Source organism: Anolis sagrei, chromosome 1 (assembly GCF_037176765.1).
Source record: "Anolis sagrei isolate rAnoSag1 chromosome 1, rAnoSag1.mat, whole genome shotgun sequence".
NCBI classification, from domain to species: domain Eukaryota; kingdom Metazoa; phylum Chordata; class Lepidosauria; order Squamata; family Dactyloidae; genus Anolis; species Anolis sagrei.
Genome location: NC_090021.1, coordinates 166849919 through 166870518, shown reverse-complemented (window position 1 = coordinate 166870518; position 20600 = coordinate 166849919). Strand labels below are relative to the sequence as shown.

The 20600-nt window shown below is 41.9% G+C and overlaps 1 protein-coding gene across 1 annotated transcript in view; it reads right to left on the bottom strand.

Moving 5' to 3' along the window:
* PARD3B (par-3 family cell polarity regulator beta) overlaps positions 1-19418 on the bottom strand; it is a 656620-nt gene extending 637202 nt beyond the window's left edge. The window contains exon 1 of the mRNA XM_060782892.2: positions 18384-19418. Within this exon, the coding sequence (XP_060638875.2) occupies positions 18384-18503 (120 nt within the window). The 5' untranslated portion in view covers positions 18504-19418. The remainder of the gene's footprint in view (positions 1-18383) is intronic.
* Between the last annotated feature and the right edge of the window lie 1182 nt (positions 19419-20600).

The window sequence follows — 20600 nt, the reverse complement described above, 5'->3', positions numbered from 1 at the left end:
GAATCAAGGAACATGAAAGGCACTGCAAACAATTCAACCAGAGAAGTCAAGAGCCCCCGGTGGCAGAGTGGGTTAAACCCTTGTGCCGGCAGGACTGAAGGCCAACAGGTCACAGGTTCAAATCTGGGGCGAGCACGGATGAGCTCCCTCTGTCAGCTCCAGCTCCCCGTGTGGGGACATGAGAGAAGCCTCCCACAAGGATGGTAAAACATAAAAAAACTGCCGTCCCCTGGGCAACATCCTTGCAGACAGCCAATTCTCTCACACCAGAAGCAACTTGCAGTTTCTCAAGTGGCTCCTGACACGAAAAAAAGCCATAGAGCCCAGAAAACTCACAGCAACCCAGTGATTCCAACCATGAAAGCCTTTGATAACACAACTTATGTTATGTTTTATGGTTCCTCCAATAATTGTTGGTGTCAGTCCACTAAAATATTCTTTAGACACACTTTCCATTCCCAAGATATCTTCAGATCAAAGCTGATTTTAAATGCATAGTACATTCTTTACACAAGTGCAAAGTGAAAAACAAAATGTTTTATGTGCTACTGCCCCAGCACAGCAGTTATATCCAAGTAATCAGCAAAGATATTTGAATAATGCCACAGTTCATGGCCCTGCACCTCCCGTTAGTCATAATCCTGACTACAGCAACAACCACTGATTCTACCTTGCCGCTATGGATGCCAACACTCTATAGTCCCAAAAAGGTACTATGCCACAACTTAAAATATTGTCCTGAGAATAATACAGAAAGCTGAACAGCTCCTCCTTCTAGACTAGGCCAGCACAACCTGTGGCCTTGCAGGTGTATGGGATTTCAGTCCCCAGAATTCCTGTTCATTGGACAAGCTGACTAGGTCTTCTGGGAGTTGGAGTCCCAAACATCTGGAGGATCTCAGGTTGTGCAGGCCTGTTCAAGACACATCAGCAGCTGTAGCACCAATAAAGGCATTCTTCTATCACAGCAAGAATTACTCTTTTGTGGTCTATGGGAAGCTCAACAGCAAAGCTCAAATAAGCAATGTGTTTATGTGAAACTGCTATTTACTTCACAGAGTACATCTTTTTTATATGGACAAACACATATCAGTGGTCCCAAACTATGGTCCTCTAAGTTTTTGGGACTTCAACTCCCATAATCTCTCACCGGGTTGGTCATGTATTGGAAATTCTGGAAGCTAAAGTCCGAAATATCTGCAAGACCAAAGTTCAGAACCACTGATGTAGATAGATCCAGTGTTATATGAACTAAAATCCACTCATGGAATGGGATTTTACTACCACCCAATTCCCATTGTAAATACACATACAGAGATGCATTCCAAAAACCTATCTAGGATTGGCCTTAGGATGTGGTTTTGGAGGTGCATTTGCATTCCCCCTGCATACTATTTATTACAAATGTTCCTCCAAGACACACAAGAGGTTTTGTTGTAGTAGAAGAAGGATCAGAGAAGCTTCTCTGCAGACTGCACATCTACATGCTTAAAGCTAAACTAAAATGGAAAGAACCAACTGTATTTTTAATTTTAAGCTTTAATTTTACTATTCAGAAAAAATGCATTTCTTTTCCAAAGCACATATAGCCTTCCCCTGATGTCTTTCAATTCCATGGGATAAAGTTCTCTCTCAACTATGAAAATACAAGATTGTGGCTGTCATTCATGCTTTGAAGAGGGACTTCTCCTAAACTTGGCAAGCAATCACCCATAATTCCCACTATAACATGAGGAACTGATGTACAAAGTGATACTTGAGCTTATTAATATGCTTGTCATCATGAGCAAACTTGAGTGCTGTACAGCTTAATTAAGATTTTCTATTCAAGAAAATATACTGACGCACCAGAAGCAAATTAAACGAGTCTTAATGAACTTTGATTTATAAAGGGATAAATTGATATTTGGATTGATATGAGACAGTATAGTTTTGAACATGCCGAAGTAAATGCATTTAAAAAGCTCAGTTTCTGGTAACTACTGGCACAAACATAATCCTGTTCACAAAAAATATAAACACAACGGTTTCAGGCAAAAGAGGAAGTTAGAATATATAGACAACCAGAAATCCTTAAGAATCAAAAACAGCTGTAACAAATTAGTTTTACTATGTATTTATTTATTGAAAATGTATCAGGCCACTTTGGCAACATATGCCTGTTTTCAGGAAATGTGTGTTGGGAAGGAAAAAATGACAACTAAGATCAGCCAGAGATCACTAAAGGAACCAAAAAGCCAATCCTCAACACAGGACAGTGCCCGAGTCTTTGTTACTAATCCATCAAATACTGAAATAACTCAAACTGGAATACTCTGTTGGAGGCAGAAGAATGTGGGTCACTGCAAGCATATGTGCAACATCAGAAAAGCAGCAAAACAGCCCATGTCAGCTTTTAAAAATGCTTAATCTTCTTTTAATTACAGCATTTCAATATTAATATCAAGTCAATACAGAGTTTATGGTATAGTATGGGGTATTAAGCCTATTTTTAATAGTAACTCTCAAGCACATAGAAACTACAACACACTGTAGTGTGATCAAACTCTCTTGTTTAGCTTCTGAGTTGTTGTTGTTGTTCATTCATTCAGTCGTCTCCGACTCTTCGTGACCTCATGGACCAGCCCACGCCAGAGCTCCCTGTCGGCCGTTACCACCCCCAGCTCCCTCAAGGTCAGTCCAGTCACTTCAAGGATGCCATCCATCCATCTTGCCCTTGGTCGGCCCCTCTTCCTTTTGCCTTCCACTTTCCCCAACATAATTGTCTTCTCTAGGCTTTCCTGTCTCCTCATGATGTGGCCAAAGTACTTCAACTTTGTCTCTAGTATCTTTCCCTCCAGTGAGCAGTCAGGCTTTATTTCCTGAACGGTGGACTGGTTGGATCTTCTCGCAGTCCAAGGCACTCTCAGCACTTTCCTCCAACACCACAGCTCAAAAGCATCGATCTTCCTTCGCTCAGCCTTCCCTAAGGTCCAGCTCTCACATCCGTAGGTGACTACAGGGAATACCATGGCTTTGACTAGGCGGATCTTTATTGCCAGTCTGATGTCTCTACTCTTCACTATTTTATCGAGACTGGACATTGCTCTCCTCCCAAGAAGTAAGCGTCTTCTGATTTCCTGGCCACAGTCTGCATCTGCAGTAATCTTTGCACCTAGAAATACAAAGTCTGTCACAGCCTCCACGGTTTCTCCCTCTATTTTCCAGTTGTCAATCATTCTTGTTGCCATAATCTTGGTTTTTTTGACGTTTAGCTGCAACCCGGCTTTTGCGCTTTCTTCTTTCACCTTGATTAGAAGGCTCCTCAGCTCCTCCTCGCTTTCGGCCATCAGAGTGGTGTCATCTGCATATCTGAGGTTGTTAATGTTTCTTCCAGCAATTTTCACCCCAGATTTGCATTCATCCAGCCCCGCACATCGCATGATGTGTTCTGCATACAAGTTAAAAAGGTTGGGTGAGAGGATGCAGCCTTGCCGTACGCCTTTCCCAATCTTGAACCAGTCTGTTGTTCCGTGGTCAGTTCTGACTGTTGCTACTTGGTCCTTGTACAGATTCCTCAGGAGAGAGACAAGGTGACTTGGTATCCCCATACCACCAAGAACTTGCCACAATTTATTATGATCCACACAGTCAAAGGCTTTAGAATAGTCAATGAAGCAGAAGTAGATGTTTTTCTGAAACTCCCTGCCTTTCTCCATTATCCAGCGGATATTGGCAATCTGGTCTCTCGTTCCTCTGCCTTTTCTAAACCCAGCTTGAACATCTGGCAACTCTCGCTCCATGTATTGCTGGAGTCTTCCTTGCAGGATCTTGAGCATTACCTTACTGGCATGAGAAATAAGGGCCACTGTATGGAAGTTGGAGCAGTCCTTCGCATTTCCCTTTTTTGGTATGGGGATATAAGTTGATTTTTTCCAGTCTGATGGCCATTCTTGTGTTTTCCATATTTGCTGGCAAATGGCATGCATCACCTTGACAGCATCATCTTTTAAGATTTTAAACAGTTCAGCTGGGATCCCGTCGTCTCCTGCTGCCTTGTTGTTAGCAATGCTTCTTAAGGCCCATTCAACCTCACTCCTCAGGATGTCTGGTTCTAATTCATTCACCACACCATCATAACTATCCTCAATATTATTATCCTTCCTATACAGATCTTCTGTATAGTCTCGCCACCTTCTCTTGATCTCTTCAGCTTCTGTTAGGTCCCTGCCATCTTTGTTTCTTATCATACCAATTTTTGCCTGAAATTTACCTCCAATGTTTCTAATTTTCTGGAAGAGGTCTCTTGTCCTTCCTATTCTGTTGTCTTCTTCCACTTCCATGCATTGCTTATTTAAAAATAGTTCCTTATCTCTTCTAGCTAACCTCTGGAATTGCGCATTTAACTGGGCATATCTCCCCTTACTATCACTGTTTCCTTTTGCTTTCCTCCTTTCTTGGGCTACTTCCAGTGTCTCAGCAGACAACCATTTTGCCTTCTTGGTTTTCTTTTTCTTTGGAACGTACTTTGTTGCCATCTCCTGAACAATGTTGCGGACTTCTGTCCATAGTTCTTCTGGGACTCTGTTTACTAAATCTAGTCCTTCAAATCTGTTCTTCACTTCCACTGTATATTCGCTAGGAATGTTAGTGAGATCATATCTAACTGGGTCTGTGTATTTTCCCTGATCTCTTTAGTTTTATTTTAAATTGAGCAATAAGAAGTTCGTGATCTGAGCTACAGTCAGCCCCAGGTCTTGTTTTCACCGACTGGATGGATGTCCGCCACCTTTGGCTGCAAAGGATGTAGTCAATCTGATTTCGGTGCTGACCATCTGGTGAAGTCCATGTGTAAAGCCGTCTTTTAGGTTGTTGGAAGAGAGTGTTTGTTATACACAGCGAGTTTTCCTGGCAAAATTCTATCAGCCTGCGTCCCGCTTCATTTTGTTCTCCCAGACCATGCTTGCCTGTGATCCCAGTTGTCATTCGACTTCCCACCTTGGCATTCCAGTCTCCTGTAATGAAAATAATGTCTCTTTTTGGTGTATTATCCAGTTGGTCCTGCAGATCCTCATAGAACTGATCTACTTCTGCTTCTTCAGCAGCTGTGGTTGGGGCGTATATTTGGATCACTGTAATGTTGAAAGGCTTTCCTTGCACTCGAATTGAGATCATTCTGTCATTTTTTGGGTTGTATCCAAGCACCGCTTTAGCGAATTTCTTATTAATTATGAAGGCTACTCCATTTCTTCGATGTTCCTCTTGTCCGCAGTAGTAGATCTGGTGGTCATCTGATGTGAAGTGGCGCATTCCAGCCCATTTCAGTTCGCTGACCCCCAGAATGTCTATCTTTAGTCTTGACATCTCACCAATAACAACATCCAATTTGCCCTGGCTCATAGATCTTACATTCCAGGTTCCTATGGTGTGTTGATCTTTAGAGCATCGGATTCGTCGTTCACCTCCAGTACCGTCGGCCGCTAGCCTTCCTTTCGGCTTTGAGCTAGCTGCGTCATCACATCTGGGGCTAGTTGAACTTATCCTCTGCTCCTCCCCAGTAGCATTTTGGCCATCTTCCGACCTGGGAGTCCCATCTTCCAATGGCATATCGACATATCTCTGGTTGTACTGGTCCATTTAGTTTTCTTGGCAAGGATACTGGAGTGGTTTGCCATTGCCTTCCCCAGGGATCACGCTTGGTCTGACCTCTCTGCCACGACCGTCCCGTCTTGGGTGGCCCTTCACGGTTTTGCTCATGACATCATTGAGGTGCTCAAGCTCCAGCGCCCCGACAAGGCGGTGATCCTTTGCTGGAGTAGCTTCTGAGTATCATGAAGTAAATCTGGATTTATTCCACATCTATAATCAAAATGTAGAGCTAGAGCCACCAGTGTAAAATACTTTACTGATGGGCAAAAGATGTGACAAGTGTTTCATAGCAAAGAAAGCTCACACTGGAAGATCCTACTACTTAAGTCAATACTTGCTTCCAGGCAAGTGTATGCACACCACTCCTGGATTTCTATGCATTGCTGAAGTAACTAGAAAAAGCAAGGTTGTCTTCTTCTAGAAGCTCCAAGAAACAGCCACAGAAACATGCCCACAGCATATTTAACAATTCAACTGCAAAGATAGACCAATTGGTGAATGATAAACACTTTGCTGTGTGAACTATGCTAAGGTAGCCATTTCAGATTTTTGACAAGTTGTATATAATGTCTGTGAAGAGTTCATGCACTTCTCTTTTACACTGACATTTTCCCCACCTATACAATCACCACATACTCTGAGAGCATCTACACAACAGTCATACCAGAATGATACGAATTTAATTATTGTGGCTCCCTCTACCAGGGTACTTGGAATTCTCCATTATAGAACTCTAGAGATGCAATTCAGGAGCAATTCTTGATGCATAGACTTCTAGACACATCAAACTTTAAATGCCCCAGTTTTGTGATATGCTATCAAAGTGCACTACTATGTAGTATTGATAAACTTACAGAAACAAAGTGCATACACTAGGAAATGTACAGGTGTGTTCTAGGCACTCACAAGCCACATATTAGTGTTCAATTTTTATTTTGTCCACTAACCTGGAAAAAATCCAGGTTTTAATTACTGTGTTTGTCATTGCATGAAAAGGTGGGGAGGGGGTGACAAAGATTCCAGCAGCATCTTTTAAGTCTAGCTGGTTTCCTTTAGCATGGTATTTTATGAATTTCAATCATTTGATCAGACACATTGATTGAAGTACTATCAAATCACAGGTGCAATACCAGTTACATAGTTGTGAGATGGGATCATGCACAACAGGGTACAGATAGATGCAATTTGTGTCTCTGGCCACAAAATCTCAAACCTTTTAACCGGGCACATATCTTATCAACCACAAAATGCATTATCTCTTTACTAATTGACATTCACTGTTCTATACCCTATTTCAGGCTGATAAATAACACATGCAAACAACAGCTTCCAACAAATAACAATAGTCATTTCCCTGGTATTGATGTCAAGATGTCTCCCCCCCCCCTTTTTTTTTTTTTTGGAAGATGGGGACAATATTTGTGCTTCTCCAAACTGCTGAAACCTCTTCAAAACTTCTCAAAGATAGTTAACAGAGGCTCTGAGATTATATCTGCAGGTTTCTCTAGTAACCTTAGATGCATTTCACCTGTCCCCATAAACATGAATTCATTCAAATAAACTATTAATTTAGAGTAAGTTATCTCTTTTAGCTACTTGGGGGTGCAATCCCCTTACTGTATTACTTCTACCTAAGTACAAGTTATCTTTTGGAAGAAGACGGAGGCAAATCAGGTATTTAACAGTTCTGTCTTCTCTCTATTGCATTGACCATTCACCTTCTGCATGCAATAGCCTTATTGTTTCCTTGTTCTTCCTCTTACTTAAAACACAATCTAGAGAACTTCATTCCAAGCTGTCTCATATCTGCAACTAACAATTATTTATTTCCAATGTGCCAGGAACCTGGGCCATATTTGTACCCACACGTCAAAACTAATTCTTCCTTTTTCTGGAAACACTCTAGTGACCAATATTTGGGCCTTGGACCATCACTTTGAATAGTGCTATCCTAAAAAAACATATGTATTCCCAATTCCTAGTGTTGTTTTCTTCTTAACCATTTTACGAATATTCACTTAAGGCCAAAAAAGATGCCCAAATATACCAGTTGGGATGAAAACGCCATTATTTGGTATCTACCTCACTGCTTTGCTTGCCCCATGAGATCCAAGGGGAGGAGCAGCAAGTATCACCCCCCATATCTGCACTCTCACCAACTTAGTATGACAAGGAGGATGTTGGTATGGCAAGCACATGGATGTTCTTCCATCAAGAAGTTCCTTAGATCTCTGGTGGAAGTAGCAACGGGAAATTGGCCACAGAACTTGTCTTACATGAGAAGTATGTCATTTAGTTCAAGAATTTTTATTCTGCTCTACTTTACATTATCACCATCTTTCTTCAGAAAATGCTCTCATTATTCAGATTACTTCTCTAATTTTCAATTTCTCACACTTACACCCATGCCCAAGTCATTACTTAACTTTTGTATGTAGAATGGTGTCAGGACACCACTTACTACCTGCTGCTTGAGAACAATTAAGTGATTTGCATTCCTACCAGTTACTTTGTCAGAAGAGAGAAAGAGAAAACTGGGTTGTTCCAGCATTTGTTTTTGAAAATCTGCATTGTTAACCTAAGTTTCTGTTAAATGCTTACAAAATCAGTTACAAACTGCATCCATGCAGCATTAACTCTGCTGGATGCATGAAGTCTCACTAATTGGATTACAGGTTGTAGAACAACTCTTGTTTTTTTTTTCCAAAAAAAAGTTATGAATACAAAATGTCAGATTGTTTGAGATTAGAATAATAGAGATAAGGACTTTAAAGGAAAGCAAAATTTAAATCTGAGAAAATATGTGTGTCTCTTAGACATCCCTTGGTTGATGTTTTTTTTCATGTCAGGAGCAACTCGAGAAACTGCAAGTCACTTCTGGTGTGAGATAATTGACCATCTGCAAGGACGTTGCCGAGGGGATGCCCAGATGTTTTTTGATGTTTTTAACCATCCTTGTGGGAGGCATATCTCATGTCCCCACATAAGGAGCTGGAGCTGATAGAGGGAGCTCATCCACGCTCCCCCGGGGTTGGATTAGAACCAGCAACCTTCAGCTCAGCAAACCAACCTTCAAGGCATCAGGCACAAGGGTTTAACCCACTGCACCACCATAGGCTCCATCCCTTGGTTACATGTAGCATTAGTGTTTCTGTTAAATAAATCCAACTGTTCTCACATTTTGGTTCTCCAAATGCTTTTGAGCTTTAGTTCCCAGAATCCCTTACCACTGGTCAAGGTTTCTAAGGCTTCTGGGAGTTTAAGTCCAAAAGCCTGGAAAAAAATAATATCAAAACCACTGGTTTAGTATGTGCATGAAACATTTTGGTGACCTCTTACAGTTCACTCTTAATATAAGCTTTGTTAAAAGCTCCTCTAAAGACTTGGCTTTTAAAAAAAGAACACTAATAATAAATAAAGGACAATAACCAATGATCCCAGCAATATAGAGAAACAGTTCCTAATCAACAGACATCAACATACATCTGGAAGAAGTATGTTCCCTTACTGGAGGTCGCATCAGCAAGACTATAGTCTCCAAAGCCCAGCTCTTTGTACATAGAAAACAGATTTATGTATATACATGGCATATTTAGATTTTCTAGTTCTATATGCTCATGTTTCTTTCAAAAATATGGCCATTTTCTAACAAAGTTTATAAATGGCAACACTCATATCCATAAGCCACCCTCTAAATCATGGCCTCATTCCTCCAGCACCAGAACCAACCACATGTCTCAGCAGGACGACATGGTGGCCTGCCATCTCCTTCGGCCAAGAGGAGGGCCCTTCCAGTCATGTGTGGCTGTGCAGAGCTCTCCTGAGAGCTCTGTGCAGTGTGTCACAGCCTCCTCTTAGCAGGAAGGCATGGCAGACATCCTTGGCAGGAGGACGTATCTAGAGCCCTGTGCAGCCACATGTGTCTCCCAAGTATTTCTGCAGCTTCTCCCAAGTATCTCCCAAGTATTTCTGTAGCTTCTCCCAAATCCAGTTCACAAATACTAGTTATTGTTTGAGAACTAAATGTATCCTGAACATTTCTTTCTCACTCTGTTATACCCACCTTGAGAAGAGGCGGATAAGAAATAACATATTACTATGAGTGATGTTGTTACTATTACTACTACTACTACATTCCACACACACAAATATATAAACACCTTAAGCTGCATCTGCATGCTGGGTGACAGTTTCTGTGTGCCCTAGGTAACACATATACACATACACAATATATAAGACAAAACTATCAGCTATTACTGCATGTCCACTTAAATGTAGAGAGAAATGAATTGAAAACAGGTTAAAAAGCTTTCCATATATTATATTAAAGTTAAGTAGTACATTTAATTCAAATATATCCCAAATATTACTTGCATGTTCCAATTTCCATTTTTTAAATAATTGCTTTGTATCCTAACAAGAGTTTTCAGCAAAGTGAGCAATGTGATTCTTATATTGGCCTCAAAGGAATGAAAATGTGGCCTGCCATTTAAAGATGCTTTATTGTGGGTAAGATGCCCTAGAGTACAACACACTTTCTGCAGAGTTACAGCCACTAATCTTATCTATTAAAGACCTCCTGGGATTAATTTCTATCTGGGATGACTCATCTCAGTTTTCTTAGAGATCACTTAACTCTCCAGAGAGCAATCCTAGGGCAAGAGGGTATCTTGACACACCGAAGTGAACTTCCCACTACTCATAAGTAGTCAAACTCAATAACATAAGTAGTGTTCCTGTTTTATACATACAGAGAACATCTTATCAGAACTTAATTAAAAATTTGGCAGAGAGGCAGCAGAAAGCAGACAAAGTAGTTCTGAATGGCAAATATGATCCAACAATTCTTAGTTTATGTTGTAGATCTCAAATTTAAGAATAATTATTCATTTATGTTCTTTTCACATGACAAAATGAGGTTTGTTTTAAATGTAAAACTTCTGTTTATAACTTTCTGTTCCTATGTAGCGCTTATGAGAAGAAGAAGAAAAGGTCAGCCTTTCTGTATTATGCTAAATGATCTGTCTGCAGAAAATATCATATGCTAGAAATGTGACCTAAAGTTCTCAGGTCTGAGGAATGTTTGTTTTGGAATCTGTAACTTCATATTTTCTTACAAAGCAAACTGAAGAAGCTGATTGTTTACTTTACCATAGTAATTACCAGTGTCAACTTAGACCGAGATAAACAACCTAGCACTTTAGATGCTACATACTAATAAGAAAAGTCATTTATCATCTTCCCCCCTTGGAAAAGTCAGGAATAAAATGTAATTGTTGACTTGAAACTTATTCACAAAACTCAGACATCATCCAAGATTCTTTTTAGATTTAATTTGCAGCCAATAAAAACTATGCTACAATGGACAATGCATAAAGTTCTACAATATTAAGAAACATATTGCTTCATCTAAAAGTTTCTTCTAGCAACAGGATGCTGCAAGTCTTTCCAGACACTTATTTGTTTCATGGCTGGATTATTGAAAATAAAAGACCTATCACTAATATTAGAACTGTTAAGTCAAGTCCAAAAGTTGTTAAAGCCTTTAAAATGAGAATTGCCACACAGACATCACGATGCACAGAACACACATATAATCTACTGTTTGGGTGCACATCAATTAGCGTAGAAAAGGTTTCTTTATAAACCCCTCTCACTTCATAAGATATCTTTTGACTAAATTCAGAATACTTGTGAAGCAGCATTATCAGGAAAGGAAATGTGCAATCACCTCTCTTTTAAATCAATCATATGACTCACAGGTGCTTAGAGTTTATGGTGTTAACAGAGCAATAAACATGAAACATGTGTAGAGCACCTGATTTACATTTATCTTTGCCTGTCAGAAAAAGTGCATGCTGGTGGCAACTTGATGAAGTCAAAGGAGCACAAATACAATTGTTTGAGAAACAAGACCTCCAAAGGCCATTTAGAACAGGGATGGGAATCATGCAGGTCTCCAGATGTCACTGGACTGCAATTCCTAGCATCAGCCATTCTGGCTAAGGCTCCTGGGATTTCCAGCTCACACATTCTGCAGGTCCACATGATTCCCTTCTCCAATGTAAGCAAATCCCAAATCCACTGTAACACTATCAACCCAATTGTTCTTTTATGTCACAGGTACCACTTGCTGTGTGAGGCTGTGCCAAGGCACCTAACTCTTGCTGCCTCTATCACTTCCCACACCAATGCAAGTAAATGCGGAAGTTTCCCTATCGAGGTGCATGGAGTGGGGCACAAATATCCAACGCCATAAAAAGAAAAGAAAAATATGCCTTCCTCTGCCAAACATTCTTTGGATAGCAAGATGTTTGCTTTCGCCAGCATGCTCTGTGTCTCCACATTAAGAATAATCTTGCAACACTCACTTCACTAATTTGAACATAAAAGGGCAAACAGCAGAGGGCAACCATGGAGGGGCAAAGGACATTTTTCACTCTTGCATCACCAACACTCTCAATATGACTAGAAGTGATATAATTTTCTTCCAGTTTCTGCTTTGACCAATTGGGTATGGTGGTATTCTGCATTGTGAGTCTTGGGCACAAACCTCCCATGTTTGATGGTGGGCTTTAGTGATTTTGGACCATTCTTGGCTAAAGATTGTCAATAGGGGGAGAGCTTCAGAGCCACAAAATGGAGCCTCATACTTCCATCCTTTTTCAAAAGTACAGTTTGATATGAAGAGGATAAGTTAAATAAAGATTTCAACAGACATATAATCAGAGGAGGTCTCTTAGAAATATGGAAAATATAGAATCCAAAACACCCCTATGACTAAGGCCATTAGAAGTAACATTGAGGCCAACCTCAAGGGAAGAAATCAGAACATACAAAGAGTATCTAACTAAGGAAAAGGGCCAATAGAAATTAAGTGGAAGAAACGACCTAGGCCAGTGGTTCTCAACCTGGGGTCCCCAGATGTTTTTGGCCTACAACTCCCAGAAATCCCAGCCAGTTTACTAGCTATTAGGATTTCTGGGAGTTGAAGGCCAAAAACATCTGGGGACCCCAGGTTGAGAACCACTGGCCTAGGCATTAATGATTGGTTCCATTATTATCAACTGCATGTAAGATTTTAAAAGGATGCTGCGGCGGGCTTTGAAATAATCAGAATTAGAAAGTATAGTGGAAAAAGGGAGCAAAGGATTAATCTCCAGACTTTACAGGTTGTGAGCTTCTACAACCTAGAAGACAATAGGGCATTCAGTGTCATCTCCAGCACCAAAATACCGAAAAATTGCAGCACTTAATAGCCATAGATCTAACAGACACAATATATAGGCAATATTTTTATAGTACTAGCAAGCAATATCACCCATAAGTGCTAAAACCATAGCCCAGATGATAATCAAATTGGAAAGGATCCTAAAGGTCATCACTCTGACCTTTTGCCATAAGTAAATAATTTTAAAGCCATGATTTTAGGTCAATTAAATGAGAGAAGGAAAAGGACAGAGGTCAGCTTTATACAAATCGGGCCATAACATATGCCCCCTTTCCTGCAAAATCATCAAGACTCAGCATAATAAATCTGAGAGATGTTAAAATCATTTAAAAAGCTCTACTAATAAATCATTAAAATATAGTAACACATTATCTAAACAAAAGAGTTGTTTCTGGATATCGAAGGTCTCGTCTACACAACCATATACCCCAGAATATCAAGGCAGATAATCCACAATATCTGCTTTGAACTGGATTATCTGAGTCTATACTGCCATATAATCCAGTTCAAAGCAGATAATCTGGATTGTATACCACTGTGGAGGGCCTTAGGCCCCTTCCACAGTTGTATAAAATCCCACAGTTCAAAGCAATATTGTGTGATTTTCTGCCTTGATATCCTGGGCTATATGGCTGTGTGGAAGGGCCCAGGGTTTCTCATCTACAATTTTTCATTTTCTTGGTTGTTTCATGTTGTGGAGTTGTTTCTACTCTTAGGTGTGACTACGAGATAAATACTTTAAACCGGCTAGGTTTTCAAGCCACTGTTATAAATTCTAACCAGTGGTACCATCTAAGAATTGAACGAAAGCCTCCCCAGCTTTGATACAAGTGATTCTTTCAACTAGAGTTGCTCCTAACTGAATTTGAAACCCTATTTGAAACATAAACTAGAGCACTGAACTTTTGTCCCTCCCAAAGAAGAAACACCCCCTATTGCACAAATAAATCTTAGTTAGGTTAGGTGTGTTTGACACTATTCTAACAAGGAGAAGAGATTCCCACTTATTAGAACAGTACAGCACCCTTTCACTGTAAAGCAAGGAGGGGCAACTTGTGACTATTCAACATGTTCTGGGAGCACAACCTTCATCAGCCCAGATCAGTCAATATTGGGAAATATCTGACAGTCACAAGTGGCACAAATCTGGTATAAAGCATATTTCAAACAATGCACATGCCTCACAAACAGCAAACACACAAATAATGGGCAGCTTTCAGCTAATTCCAAGCATTGGGGGGGGGGGGGTCAAAATGAATATACAAAAGACGCTACAGAGTAAGAGCAGACTTTCAGAGAAGACCTGTCCCTGATTGTGGGCTGCCACTGGCAGGCACCAAGAAAGGGTTTATGTGATGTGACTATCCTCTGAATTACAACAGCGGTCACAGAAGTCAGGATTAGTGCATCACAGTGGTGAAGTCAGCTTGACCAAAATTTTCATTTAGGGAGCTCAATGTCAGAAATGGATTGTCTCAAGGAAAGAGGGTGAAAATGTCTTCTCTCTATACAACATCCCAAGACGCTGCCTGGCAAACCGAAAACACCTGGTCTGTCTGGCTAATAATTTAAAAAACAAAGACTATGGGAACAGAGAAGTAAAGAGGAAATGGTATTGAGGATTACAGCATATTTAATTATATTGCCTAAGATGAGTGGACAAATAAGGCTGTGACTGTTACATTCTGCCTCTTCAAGAAGCAGGCCACCAGAAACCAGTCAGTCCTGCATAAATTTCAGGATTCATAACAGTCCTGAGCCTTGATGAAACAAGGATACTTGTCAGTTAAATTTTACTTGTTATCTTTCTCCCAGTCTATTTTCCCAACAGACTTGAAACTAAATTGCATTGGGTTTTCAGAAGTGTCGAGTCTATGCTACTTTTCTCATCTATGCAATCTTATCCCATCTACCCCATCCTATCATTTATCTTTGAAACTGATGGTGGTAGTTTTATAGCACTGACAGAAGTAATACTACAGCTCCCAGCAGTTCTAGGCCCCTTCCACACAGCTGAATAAAATCCCATATTATCTACTTTGAACTGGAATATATGGCAGTGTTGACTCAGGGCCCTTCCACGTAGCCCTATAATCCCAGAATATCAAGGCAGAAAATCCACATTATCTGAGTGTGGACTAATACATAAACTTATTAGTATTTCAATGGGAAGTGTGGGCCTGCTTTTGGCTATGAGATAGGATTGTTGTTGTTGTTGTTGTTGTTGTTGTTGTTGTCGTTGTTGTTGTGTGCTTTCAAGTCATTTCAGACTTAGGTTGGCCCCGAGCGAGGGCCAGGTAAATAACCTTGGAGGACCGCATCTGGCCCCCGGGCCTTAGTTTGAGAACCCCTGATGTACACCATAATATAAAACCTGACATAACGGGATAATCAGAAATGATTTACCTCGAAGGTTGGTTTTGTTTTAATTAGTGAGTGGGTAAAACAGTGGTCAGTCAAAACCTTTATGGGTCCAGAGAGAGCTTTTATTATACAGTTATCCTTCCCAGTCACACATTTATATGTTGTACAGACAACACATTTCATTCACAACCCCTTATGTTTTCCCACTATTTTGACATTTTTTTTCTTATTACAGGTAATGAATATATTGATGCTATAAAGATGGAAAAGCTGCACAATATAATATTTTGATTTCTGGACAAAGGTTCCACCCCCATATAGAAACTCACACTGTTTTAATCAGGTTTTTGGACTTTGTCCCAAATGTGTTTGAGTAGTGAGAGAAGATATACATAATGGAAAGGAGAATTGACAGGTATGCACTTAGATTGACAATTGGAGGAAACGCCTCATTTTGCAAACTGAAACAAGCAACAACTCTGAGAGGGAGGGAGAAAGACAAGGCTTCAGTGTGGTTTTCAGCAAGAGAGACGCAGGCCAAGTTATCTTTGATTACATTAAACTAGTAACAAGTAGCATACCACAGGACCAGAATGGTCTCAGAAGCATGCAAGCATGACAGGAAATTTCCTTCTCATAACTTAATTATTGTCTGCCAACACTAATGCAACAAATGTATGCAAGTAGGTAACCTCTATAAGCATTTGGTTATTCATTAATTAGCATAATAATCAAATTTTTCTTTGCATTGTGTAGGCTTGATCGTTTCTGATCTCTTTTTAATAATCAAAACCATGATTACCGATACCACGATGATTCATAATTTCCTGAAATTATAAAGTTTTTATGATTATCAAATGACTTTATCACTAAATGCTGCATAATAAACAGTATTTTGATTTGTAGGAGTAGGTACCCTCTATATGTTCATGGTTATGAATTGGCTTTATCATCAAAAAATAATAAGAAACTACAGCACACTGGCATCAATATTCCTTGCATCTATTCTGCCCTGTCTAATGACAACATTGGGGGATGAAAGAAGGAATTTGGCCCAGGGCCTCTTCTCTTAAAGTCCTGCATTTCAACCCCAATTTCACTATAGAATGGGGAAGTTTATGTCACAGTAACAGGCAGCCTTGTTCATTGTGCACCCCCATTCATATCAAATGAAGTGGAGAAGCAACTAGTGGTTTAACCAATCTATGGGCCCTGGGATAAAGAATTTCCAAAAATTAAAGGAGAGCACTGCATAAGGCTAGAGCATGTTCCCGTTGCTATAGGGATGACTATGGACAACAAATTTCTTACAGAAAGTATCCCTTGCCCAGCCCAGAACATTTAAAAGCACTGTGAGCTCAGCTATACCATTTCTAGCCTCTTCTCCATATCTCCTTCAGCAGCCACCAACAGTATAAAGGCTGAAAATGGGATGGCCAATCCTAACTGCTCTTAGATGTTGCAGGTTGGGTTTGATGGCATCGCTTTGGCAACTGTGGCAGATGCTCCAGCCCATGTGATGCTAGGAAGTAACAGTGATGTAGTGTTGTAGATCTTATGTCTTTCATGGGGTTCTTCAGCATAGAAGCCTTTGGCACTTCTGGCATTTTGCTTAGAAAGAAAGAAGAGAAACAGCCCAGTTAACGTTGGATTTCGTAGGACAGCAAATTCAAGTAGAACAACAATTGAAACAAGACACTTTTACATGGTAAAGAAAACAGGACTACACACCTAACCGTCAAGCTGGGACAACCGATACATAGGTAAATGGAAGTGCTATTCAGTGACCTTCCAGACAGTCCCATATCCCAGAATATCAAGGTAGGAAATCACACGATATCTGCTTTGAACTGGGTTATCTGCCATACAGAAGTTCAAAGCAGATAATGTGGGATTTTTTTCAGCTGTGTGGAAGGGGCTTCAGGGCCCTTCCACACTCTGCCTTGATATTCTGGGATATAGGGATGTGTAGAAGGACCCCCAAAATGATTTCCCCAATCTCTTGACTTGAATGGCTGTGCAACACCTCAAAGGGCCCTTCCACACAGCCATATAACTCAGCATATCAAGGCAGATAATTGACAATATCTGCTTTTAACTGGATTATCAGGAAATCACAAGACGCTTACTTCTTGGGAGGAGAGCAATGACCAATCTCAATAAAATAGTGAAGAGTAGAGACATCACATCAGCAATGAAGATAAAGTTAAAAGCAATGGTATTCCCCGTAGTCACCTACGGATGTGAGAGCTGGACCATAGGGAAGGATGAGTGAAGGAAGATAGATGCTTTTGAACTGTGGTGTTGGAGGAAAGTTCTGAGAGTGCCTTGGACCATGAGAAGATCCAACAAGTCCATACTTCAAGAAATAAAGCCCGACTGCTCATTGGAGGGAAGGATAGTTGAGGCCAAGATGAAGTACTTTGGCCACATCATGAGAAGACAATGATGCTGGGGAAAATGGAAGGAAAAAGGAAGAGGGGCCAACCAAGGCCAAGATGGATGGATGGGATCCTTGAAGTGAGTGGCTTGACCTTGAAGGAGCTGGGGGTGGTGACAGCCGACAGGGAGCTCTGGCGTTGGCTGGTTCATAACGTCACGAAGAGTCAGAAGCAACGGAACAAATGAACAACAACAACAAACTGGATTATCTGAGTCTGCACTGCCATATAATCCAGTTCAATGTGGATTTTATACAGCTGTATAGTCAAATAGGTACCTGGAACAGCATCCATCTATGGCAGGCATGGGCAAACTGTGGCCCTCCAGGTGTTTTGGACTTCAACTCCCAGCCAGTTTATCGGTTGTTAGGAATTGAAGTTTGCCCATGCCTGATCTAAGGGCTCCAAATCTTCCACTCCTGCCTGAGCCTAACTGTACATCCTTAAAAGTACATCAGCCACACACAGGCACTACAGCTTCCTTCTTTTAAAAAAACTACGCAAACAAACAACACTTCTGTAGGAGAATTTGACAAGGAACATCACAATCCCATCTCTCAGTTTATGCTGTGGTGTCATTTTTGACAGCAGTCTACCATCGACATAAAAAGGCCATTCAGCAACTCACAATATGTTCCATTTCACACTGTAAATATATGCAACAGGAGTCACGCCAGGTGACTTTGAGTTCCGGGTTTCAACTGGGAGCCGCTACTTACCTTTTCTTTGGTTCGCAGGTACCTCTGGAGAGCCTGGTGGGTCACGTCTTTAACCCGGATCTGCCCATCCTTACAGGGAACCACAATCCCTGTCTTTCCAAAACAAACTGTCACTTTCATCGCTCATCCAAGGAAAGCCAATGTTACTAATTGGGACTTCCTTTTTTGAAAATTCTGTGAACAGCCTTTGCCTGAGAAGGGGAGCCAATGAAGCCTTGGAGACTGCTAAACTTTGAAGCTCAGAGGGAGGCGGGGAGGAAAGAACTGGACGTTTCTCCCAGCAGCAGGTGTTTTGTTTTTGTTCTTGTTGAATGGTGCTCTGAGGAGACAGAGAGGAGGAAGTGGGAAAGAAGTGGGAAAGAAGGACAAGAGCTACTGAGGGGGAGAAAGAGAGAGAAAGAGGGAGAAAGAGAAAGGAAGAGGCCTAGAGGGCGAAGGCGAGCGCTAGCTAGGAACTGTAACAAAGGTCACCCACACACTTGCGGGGAAAACACAGATTAAGCCAAACGGGGTCTGCCTGAAGGATTACAGCAGGCTGTGTCTGTCTACCTCAGGGAAGGGGGTCGCCTCAGCCCCACACAGAAAGGACTCAAGCCTGGGGAGGTGAAGGACTCAAGTCTGAGGGAGAGTTGGGGAAGGGAGGGAGGGGCGAGCGAGAGGGGCCAGGAACTCCAGAGAAAGAGCCCACACACAGTCCCTGGAGGGCAGGCCTCCTTTTGCCACCGCCCCTCACCCACTTCCCTACAGGCGGAAGGAAGGGGAAAGCGAAGCAGGCCGAGGCAAGCGGGAGGCCTCCTCCTTCCCGCCCAGCAGTCCAGCCACGCTGCTCCTCTCCCTTGGCTACGCGCCTCTCTGCCCTTCCAGGGTGCAGGGTGCGCGCGCAGCCCTCGCCTTCTGGCTCGCGCCCCTGCTCCCGCCGCCTGCGCGCGCGCCCCCCAAGTCGAGCTCGCGCCTTCTCCGCAATCTCCAGGAAGGACCCACGGAGCCGCTCTCCAGGTCTGAGAGGAGAGTGGCTTGGCATCCCGGCACGCGATACTCCCCCCCCCCCTCCCTCATCACTTCCGCGACTCCCGGGCCTTAAAGGGGACGCGGCCCCGCCTGGACAGTCCTTATTGCTTTATATCCCGCTTTATCTCTCCATACACTGATCAGGCCCCTTCTACACAGCTGAATAAAATCCCACATGCTCTGCTTTGAACTGGAATATACGGCAGTGTGGACTCAGATAACCCAGTTCAAAGGAGATCTTGTGGATTACCTGTCTTGATATTCTGGCTCATGTGGCAGTGTGGAAGGGCCTGGGTTATCTGAGTCCACACTGTGACCCATTTAAGGTGGAATCAGGTGTCAAACAGGGATGTGTTATTGCCCCAGCTTTATTTTCCATCTTCATCACTATTTTTTTTTGTCATGTCAGGAGCAACTTGAGAAACTGCAAGTCGCTTCTGGTGTGAGAGAATTGGCCGTCTGCAAGGACATTGCCCAAGGGATGCCCAGATGTTTTACCATCCTGTGGGAGGCTTCTCTAATGTCCCTGCATGAAGTGCTGGAGTTGATAGAGGGAGCTCATCCGCCTCTCCCCGGATTCGAACCTGCGACCTGTCGGTCTTCAGTTTATTTTATTTATTTATTATTTACTTTGCTTGTATACCGCAGTTTCTCAGCCCGTAGGCGACTCAACGCGGTTCACAACAAGAGCAAAAAGTCAATCCAACAGGCATAAAAAATTAAAAAACCATTAAACAACATAATATACAGGGTAATAACACATCAATACCAACACATTAACGTCTTGTTACTAGAATCATGATCCAATTCGTTGTCCAAATTCCGTATCCTATATTCATCATGTACAATTGCACCGTTTATCTGAACGCCTGTTCAAACAGCCAGGTTTTTAGTTTTCTTCGAAACACCATTAACAAAGGGGCTGATCTAATGTCCAAGGGAAGGGCGTTCCACAGCCGAGGGGCCACCACAGAGAAGGCCCTGTCCCTCATCCCCGCCAGCCGTGCTTGAGACGCAGGCGGGATCGAGAGCAGGGCCTCCCCAGAAGGTCTTAGAGTCCTAGTGGGTTCATAGACAGAGATACGTTCGGATAGGTAGCTTGGGCCAGAACCGTTTAGGGCTTTATAGGCCGGCACAGGGGTTTAACTCACTGCGCCACCGGGGGCTCCTTCATCACTATAAATCATAGAATCAAAGAGTTGGAAGAGA